General features: G+C 22.9%; 1 protein-coding gene across 1 annotated transcript; it reads left to right on the forward strand.

The window, feature by feature from the left end:
• The first annotated feature begins 315 nt into the window (after window positions 1–315).
• On the forward strand, window positions 316–4,930 carry LOC105359975 (DNA repair protein RAD9-like). The gene is made up of 11 exons (XM_011496745.1): window positions 316–464; window positions 546–709; window positions 800–945; window positions 1,023–1,209; window positions 1,292–1,385; window positions 1,801–2,049; window positions 2,206–2,313; window positions 2,406–2,498; window positions 2,560–2,664; window positions 4,226–4,312; window positions 4,821–4,930. Exons 1-11 carry the CDS (start codon window positions 321–323, stop codon window positions 4,899–4,901), a joined length of 1,458 nt encoding a protein of 485 aa, XP_011495047.1. The 5' UTR covers window positions 316–320; the 3' UTR covers window positions 4,902–4,930.
• The last annotated feature ends 4,154 nt before the right edge of the window (window positions 4,931–9,084 follow it).

A 9,084-nucleotide genomic window follows, 5' to 3' on the forward strand; every position in this document is an offset into this window, starting at 1 on the left:
ATATAATTTATTATATATAGTATATATTTTAAACATTAGTGTGCACGATCATTTGCGTTAATATTTATAAACATTAATCATCGAAATAGTTATCATTGTCAGCAAAATATGTGCAAAATTCGATATTACTTTTTTAATACGAGTTATAAATGACAAATCATTTATTCGGTGTAATATAATTTTATTGCTACTCGTAGCCGAAATATTCTATATATATTCTATATATGAGATTATAAATTTGAAACGATTAAGCGATAAAAATTAATGTATACGAAAGTTATTATAATGACAGAACATTGGTTTGCTTCAGAACTGGAAATATGAACAAAACACCAGAGGCGAATATTGCTAACAATAGTAGTGGTTTGGTAACAGAAGAAAATCAACAAAAGCTAGCATATTTACTGACGCAAAAGGTAGATGAAGAAATAGAAAGTCAAATGAAAAAAATCGAAGTTCAAAAGGTATGGCTTATAATTTAAAAAAATGTAATTCACCTCTAAGAAATATCTGTGTAAACAACGCAACTGTAAATTCAATAACAGATGGAGGATGATTTGACTATAAAAATGCTGGAAAGAGAATATTCTGAAAGTAAAAGAAATTTCATTTATACGAAAAAGAAACTAGATGAGACACGAAAAAAAGCATCTACACAATCAGAAACGATCAATCAACTTTCACAAGCTAATAAAGCTATTGTAGAGAAGTAAAAAAAAAAAAAAAAAAAAAAAAAAACCCTTTTCTTTAGCTTATTACATTTGTACTTATACGTATTACAAAACTTAAATTGTTTAAGATTCAACGAGTTAAAAAGATTTCAAAATGAATTTATACTTGTTAATATTGATAATGCTGAAACAACATCAAATAACTGTTTAAACAAAAATAATGTATTATCAAATACACTGCGAATGATAACGGAAAAGGAAAATTATACAAAATGTTTGAATAAAAATATAATTGATAACAAAAATAAATTAAATAACGATGGTTAGTATGTTTTTTTTTTACTTTGAATTTTTTTAATTATATTGTAATTTACACAATGTTAGCTAAGAGAGAACTTGAAGAAAAGAAAGCAGTTAATGACAATCTCGATCAAATATTGACACAATCGAAAAGAAAACTCGAAACACTTAAAATGGAATTAACTCAGGAAAAGATTGATATTAATTTTGACGAACTTATTCAAGAAAATAAGAACAGGTTATTATTACAAATAATAAACTACCATATTATTATTCAAAATTATATATAATATCGAACGAATGTTTATCCTTGTTAATAGAATGATGCAATTGGAGATGGATGATGAGGTATTTCAAGCGCAATTCAAACAAGAAACAGACGATTTAACACAACAAAAGAATAATAAAATTCAAGTACATATAATTTATTTTACTTAATTTTTAAATATAATGCATTAATATCTTATTGGTTACAATTAATTTCAGTATATAGATAATAATAACAAAAGTTTAAAAGAAAAAAAAGAATCCATATCAAAATTAGAATCAGAATTATCATTAATGGAGTTCGTATTTAAGATTAACATAAATTTCTCATGCATTTTAATATTTTAGTATTATGAAGTTTTTTTTTTTTTTTTTTTTTTTTTTTTTTAGACGAAAACAAACTGCAATAGAGAAAGATTTTAAAAAAATTGAATCCAAATATGTGGATATTTTAAACGAAGTATGTTTATATAAAAATATAATTATAATTATTTTATAGACCATAGAGTCTGAATATTACTACATTTAAGCAATTATATTTTTAAATACAAATTTAAATTAGGTAACAATGAAACGAGAAATTAACGAGTTGTCAAAAAAAGTGTTTGATGAAAATATTATAAACATTAAGAATGAGCAAAATAAAATAAATATCGAATTAGAAGCTGCAAAAGCTAAATTTTCGAAAGATGAAAACGATATGCATACAGAATTTAATAGCTTGTTAAGCAGATTAGAAAAGAAAAAAAAATTATTAAAGAAAATAGAAAGTTATGAACAAGATCTTAGTAAATTAAAAGAAACCACCAAAGTAAAACAAAAAGAATTGTCGAATAATAAAGGATTACAAGATAATTTAAAAAAATTAATTTCTGACCTTAAGAAATATGAACAAATTATTTCAATAAAGAATAAAAAACATATTGAATTAGTTGAAAAAATTCAAGATTTGCAAGAAATAAAAAACAGCACTAAAGAAAAATTAGAATCATTTAAACACGAAGAAAATACAGTAGAGAATACAGTCGCTAATTCCAATGACTCTAATACAAAGAATTCACCGATTAATAAAAAAGTAATAAAATAATTCCTAAAGTACGTAATGTATTTTGTTAATTACATATGTATTTTTTATGTTTTATATATATATATATATATACAATACAGCCTTCGAATTCTCAGAAGAAATTGATTTATTCAAAAAATGATAATGAATGTGAATCTAAAGAATTAGACATCAGTCCTGAATCTACAAATAAGGTAGATAATTAGAGTTATAATTAATATTATAATTATCATTCATGTTTATTTTATTCTTTAGAAGAAAATACCGAAGAGTCCTAATAAATCTATTTATTCATTTAATTTATTCGATACTGACGAATCTGATGATGAAATGAATTTAAAAACAATACTACCTGAAACAGTATGTATATTAATAGTATTTAAATGTATATATATATATATATATATATATAGACAAAGAATATGTATTATAGGCAATGGTAAACCTAAAATCTCTTAATTCGAGAGATATTGAAGTATAAAATTGCAGTTTTCACATTTTTCAAATTTATAAATTTGATAGAAACAATAAGGATAATATAATAGTATCGTGAAATATTGACATTCTCATTGATCAAATTAAAAAAAGAATATTTTAGTAATATAAGGAGTCGATTATCAATTAAACATTTCTTTTTAATATTCACGAGAAATTGAAAATACTTTTAAATATTTAAAAATAGAAACTAACTTAATACTTTAAAAATAAATCAATACATATTTCTTTCAATCTTCCCAACCAGTTTATAAATAAGTTTACAATTTTATTATCATTTTATTAGATTTTCATAGGAATAATATGAATAATAGTGAACAGTTTTATTGATAATAAATTTATATGCCGTACTTTTTATACTTATAGATTATTTATTATGAGATTTATAAATTATATATTAAGTACTTTTATTATAAATCAACTTAATAATTTAAAAAAGTATATATTATTTGTAGTTCTCTAATTAATTTTTTCTACAAATATTTAGCATAATTTCTATTCTAATCGATAATTTAATATAAATTTCTTGTTATGATTACACATCAGTGAAGTTTCAAAATCGTATATTACTTAAAGAATTCTTAAAACGTGAAACAAAATGATTCGTAATATATAATTACCATAAATTAGGCTCTTAAGTATTGATATTTTATCAATTTAAATAAACAAACAATTATATTATTGCTTTTACTTGTAAAAATAATTTAAAATTTAGTTCGAAACATTTTATAAAAGTAAATCGATTTAGTACATTAAACATAATACTCTTTGTTTCTGAATAAAATTATCAAAATTGAAAATTAAAATATTACAATTTTTACTTTTAATTTATATTTTCTTCTTCTTCTTCTTATTATTATTATTATTATTATTATTATTATTATTATTATTATTATATATTTCATTATTATAAAAATATTTTATTTAAAAAAATTTTTAAATAATTAATCTGTTTATGTAATTAATTTGAAAAACATGGATTTATTCTTTTGTGTAAAAATACATTTTTGTCTTGAAAATAATTTATCACCTATTTAAATGCTTAATTAGTTCAAACTTTTTAACAACTAAGGGTTCGACTTTAAATTACCGAAAACAAAATATTAAAAAGCTTTATTTCGTTTTAATCTGGATTATTACGGTATAAAATAAATAAATTCAGTATTGTTAATTATAAATATAAAATTTCTAACAGTAAATTAAAACAATTTTTTTAAACAATTAATTTTATGCTTAAAAATAATCAAACAATTTCTTATTTTACTTCATTATAAGCTTATATAATAATTCGTATTAATAGAATATTTATAGATGACAACAAAAAAATTTCACCAATTCAAAACAATATAAACTATTTACTCAATAATAATAATTAAGTAAATGACAATAAGATTATAACGTTATTTGTTTGTTTGCTTTTATATAGAACGATAACAATTCGCATAGTGAAGAACTTTTTGATAATTTATTATCGCAAAAAGATTCAAAATCTTCTAAAACTTCAAAAGATACGGTAAATATATAAAAAAATCTTCGAACAAATACTTAAATCCTTTACTTTATAACTATAAATACGAAAAATGTACGAGAGTTTAATGCCAATATAGTCACTTACACATATATCATTTCAAAATTAATTTATTCTGTTTATTATTCGAATTAATGATTCAAGTATCATTATGATAAGATTATTATTAATAAAATACATAAATATTTTAAAGTTGATTCTTTACTATTTAAAGTAAACGTGTAAAGTAACATAGTTAAGTATGATTATAAATTTTGGTGCTTTCCAAAGAAAGTTCCATTTTTTTCTCATTTCGCAATATACTTCTCTTCTAGACTAAATATAGAGTTTTGATCTAATATATTAAAATCAACGTTTTATTAATTATAACTAAACATGTAGTTGATATTTATTTATTTATTTATTGTATTTTATTAGAATGTTTGTTTTTGTTTTTTTGTTTTTGTTTTTTTGTTTTGTTTTTATTTATTATTATTTTATTTTTTTTTCGCAGGATTTATTTAAAATGCCACATGCATATATGACACCATTTAGGAAGAAGCCAAGTCAAACTAAAAAATGTTTTTCAAATTAATTATTCAACATTATCAATTCATAGACATATTTCTTTTATTATCCATCTCTAAAGTTAAATAAGTTTATCTTATGAAATTTATGTATTCAATTGTTCCCTTTGAAATCCTTAAACAATGAAAATCAAATGAACCAAGAACTTATATTTTAGAGATTAAAATTTCATTATTAAAATTAGTATAATTAATAAAATAAGAATTCTTTATAAAATTTAATTGTCCTAAGCTCTAATCGTAAACTGAATAAATTAATTTTTTCTTAAACTTAATACTTAGATTTAGATAAGTTTATAGAAATGAAATATTCGAGATTGATTATTCTACGTCTAATAAATATTTAAGAATATTTAGGAAATTTGAAACTCAACCGAGTCAAATGTAGCAATCGTAAGATAATTATCTAGGATGATCAACATAAAATTAAGAATATAAATATTATAAATGTCATTATTAATTCGCGTGAAGTTGCTATATTATGTCTTTATAAAAATTTGATATTTGATTCAATTAAACGTCCGTATTATAATATTATCGGTGCATAAATTATTCATTTTGTTATATTATATATTTACATGTTTATAGATTATAAAAAAATTTTACTAACAAAATCTATGAGTACCGAAATTATAACTTTCAATAAATTGTCGATTGGTAAATCGATACGATAAATTAAGTTATATTTATCAGTGTATCGAGTTACGTTTCATTTTGGTTAATTTTATTTATGCTAGAAAATATATAAAACATCCGCAGCCAAGTATTTCTTCAAAGATATATATTTAGATTAATTGACTATGTTAAAAAACTTGAAGGAAGTATGCCTATTATAAATTCGTATATTCTTTTAAATATATTATAAAGCATTTATAGGCCAATAAAATAGTTCTCTTTGTTTGCAAGATCAAACAAATATTTTCAATAAATATAATAATGTACGTTATAATTATAATCGCATTTTTCATCGGAACATGACATAAACAACACATTAACATAATTAAATATGGGCGAATCGTAAAAATAATAAATATACTCAAAGAATTGTTTATTTTATCGTCTAAGCCATTAATAATAATAGCATAATCAATTTGAATAAAGTTGCTCGTGATATTTGGAACACAGATTTGAAATAATCAGCTATATAATTACTTTTTTTCATACAAATAATAAGTTTTTTTGTCTAAGTGCCAATAAAAACTGTATATAAATTTTTTTAATTATTATAATAAAGCGCCTGTTTTAATGTTTTTAACTGGCTGTTAGAAAGAAAGAAAAAATGATATACGGATCACAAGTGAATGATAATTAGAGCGTTTAATTGTTGTTTACGAAATATTTTAATAAATGAAATATGATATAACACTCGTGACTAAGATCTCAAATAAATTTTATTATTGATATTCATATAAAGGCCTGAATTTTTTTAATAATTGTTATTATTTCAACATTGATACTACGGAAACAAATAATTGATTGATAATCCAATGTCAAATTGAAGTCCATAAAATAAAAAATAGCTTAAAATTCAGACCAAAGGTAGTTTAAAAAATATTTAGAATATTTATAAAAGACTTGTTTTTTTTTTTTTTTTTTTTTGAGAGAGAGAGAGAGAGAGACACGTATTGATCGATTGATTTATTTATTTTTTACCACCAATTTATCGTTTATTATTATTATACAATTTTTGTTCATATTGATAACTCTATTCATCTATCAAAACTAACAACCAATAAATCTAACATTATTGATATTTAAAGATGATATTGAAAAGTCAAAGCTTTGTGTTTATGAATTATAATTACACTATCCAAACAGCATATTTTGTTTTAATCGATGTAATGAAATGTGTGTGGTTTTTTTTTTTTTTTTTTTTTTTAATCTTTTAATGTAAATTATGCTCAAACACGTATAAAGTAATGTTTTTTAATATGATTTTTAAAATGGTGCCATTGTCATTCATTAATCATTGTTTCGTATAATTATTAGTAATATTTCAAAGAGTAGTAATATGCTTTAATGTACCCTTCAGTACTTAAATAATAAATGATAGCTGCTAAATGTAATTTTAACCGTCATCGAGTAAGATGAAAATTTTAGTGAAAGTCTCGCTGAAACTATGAAATATTATAACTAATAGCATAACTTTTACTTCCGCCTGTAATATAATTTACAGTCAATTCAATACCTACACGATAAAATAAGCTGCATAACAACATTTAAAAATATTTTCTTCTTTGTCTAACCTTAAGTTAACTTGTTAACTATCGAGTTAATTCACTTATTACCTACACTATCTATTAATACAATTTTTATTGTTATCTTAATTGCATTAATTGTAATTATATGGCAATATTATCTCTATTATTGTTGTTTAGCGTTAGATTTTTATATTTATTAGTTAGAATTTGTCAAGGACAATTTGATAATCGTTAGCATTAGCAAAAATCTTATATTATTATGCATATTTAACGAAAGTTTTTCTGAAAACATTCGACTTAATTAAGTCGTTAACGCAACGTATAATAAATAAAATGAAAATACATATTTTTTAGGGTTTAATTAAAACGAGGCATTTGTTCGCTCAAAAAAAAAAAAAACCAATTAAAAATTTAGAAATTTAGAAAGGGACAAATTAGATTGAATTAAAATTACGAATAATTAATGAAAAATTAATATTAATTCTTTATTAGCTTCTATGTGAATAAATAAATGTGTCCAAAAATTCATAGTAAATTATTTTAAAGACAATGATGTTTTATTGTTATGTACTTGAAGGATGTACTTGTATGTAAAATATTTCTTCGCGCATTACGAATTTACATTAAACAAACCTTTCTTTACTTAACATAACAGATTACGATTGATAAAATTGATAATTACACTTAATCAATAATTAAATTTCATGAATGTATATTATGACAGGCATATTAAAGGCCATCGATCATTGTATAAAGGCATTGTAAAATCAACTATGATAATGTTACAAATAGGCATTAGTGAATAAAATTTATATAAAATACTAGTTTATATAAATTTTGGATTGATTATCCAATCGATATTTGCACAGTCAAAAATCATATTTTCCAACACATAAATTTCACATGCGTTTGCAATAAGACGATGAAGCGATAAAAGAGCAGTTCAAGGTTCCCGATGTAGAATAAAAGGTGTGTTACTTACATGCACTCACATCAATTATTGCGTACGTTGGCTAACTTTGTTTATATTGAAATTTATTGTCCTTTTGTAGAACCCGATGCGTGCTGAAACATTTGACAGGATAGCTTCGACGACTCTCGTCTCGACTAGCAAAGGTCACTTCCGAATCAATAACAGACATTTCGAGATTTCCCAAATAAATCTTTTACAATCATAATGCCCGTAAAAGTATATTATTTTTCAACTTCAAATAATTTCGTCGAAAGTTTAATTTACACGCAAAAGGATTAAAATTACCAATCTATACTTATAATGCAGAATTTAGTAAAGATTCTGAAAAGTTTACTTCGCATCAGTTCGGAGGCAATAATTACTGGTAAGTTGAACTTACTTTGTCGAACGTTAAGGTCGTATAAAAAAAAAAAAAAAAAAAAAAAAAAAAAAAAAGTAAGGCATATAAAATATTGACCGTAAAGAATAATCTGCAACAATTGGATTGACTTTAAATATGTTAGTAACTATTCGTGTAAATTTCTAAACTCGGCAAAAATTCATGATATTCAGAAATGGGCCTAAGCTATTTCAAATAAACGGGATTAGTCGAGAAGAATTCGATCGATCGAAATATCTTTTTTCTTTTATTATACACATATTGGAAAAAAATCATGATCACTTTTCATCGACATTAAAAGATAGAAAATATATTGTTCGAATCGCGTTAATTTAATCTTAAATGTACAAATATACTTCATCCTGGATTAACTTCAACAAAATCTTCAACTAAATTATATAGAAATTTTAAAGTCGAACGAACGACGGAGGGGGCGGGTGAGCCTCAGACTTTTCAAGCTTCTAAGTCGGCTCACTGAACACTGAAAATGATCCCTTGACATGATCGATAACGAGAGGAACGACGATCTAATTGGCCGAAGGCTGCTTCAACCAAACGTAATAGTACCTCCAAATTCTTATTCATAGTCAACCTAACCAGTTTCATCATCATCGTGATGGGTGTGGGGTCCGGGCGGG

The sequence above is a fragment of the Ceratosolen solmsi genome, unplaced genomic scaffold (genome assembly GCF_000503995.2).
Source record: "Ceratosolen solmsi marchali unplaced genomic scaffold, CerSol_1.0 scaffold29, whole genome shotgun sequence".
NCBI classification, from domain to species: domain Eukaryota; kingdom Metazoa; phylum Arthropoda; class Insecta; order Hymenoptera; family Agaonidae; genus Ceratosolen; species Ceratosolen solmsi.

Bases quoted from the DNA above. Each gene is read 5' to 3' on its own strand.
- LOC105359975 (XM_011496745.1), top strand. From the start codon at position 321: ATGAACAAAACACCAGAGGCGAATATTGCTAACAATAGTAGTGGTTTG. The intron at 946-1,022 runs GTTTGAATAAAA...TTACTTTGAATT, and splicing joins AAAGGAAAATTATACAAAAT to TTTTTAATTATATTGTAATT. The intron at 2,665-4,225 runs GTATGTATATTA...GCTTTTATATAG, and splicing joins AAACAATACTACCTGAAACA to AACGATAACAATTCGCATAG.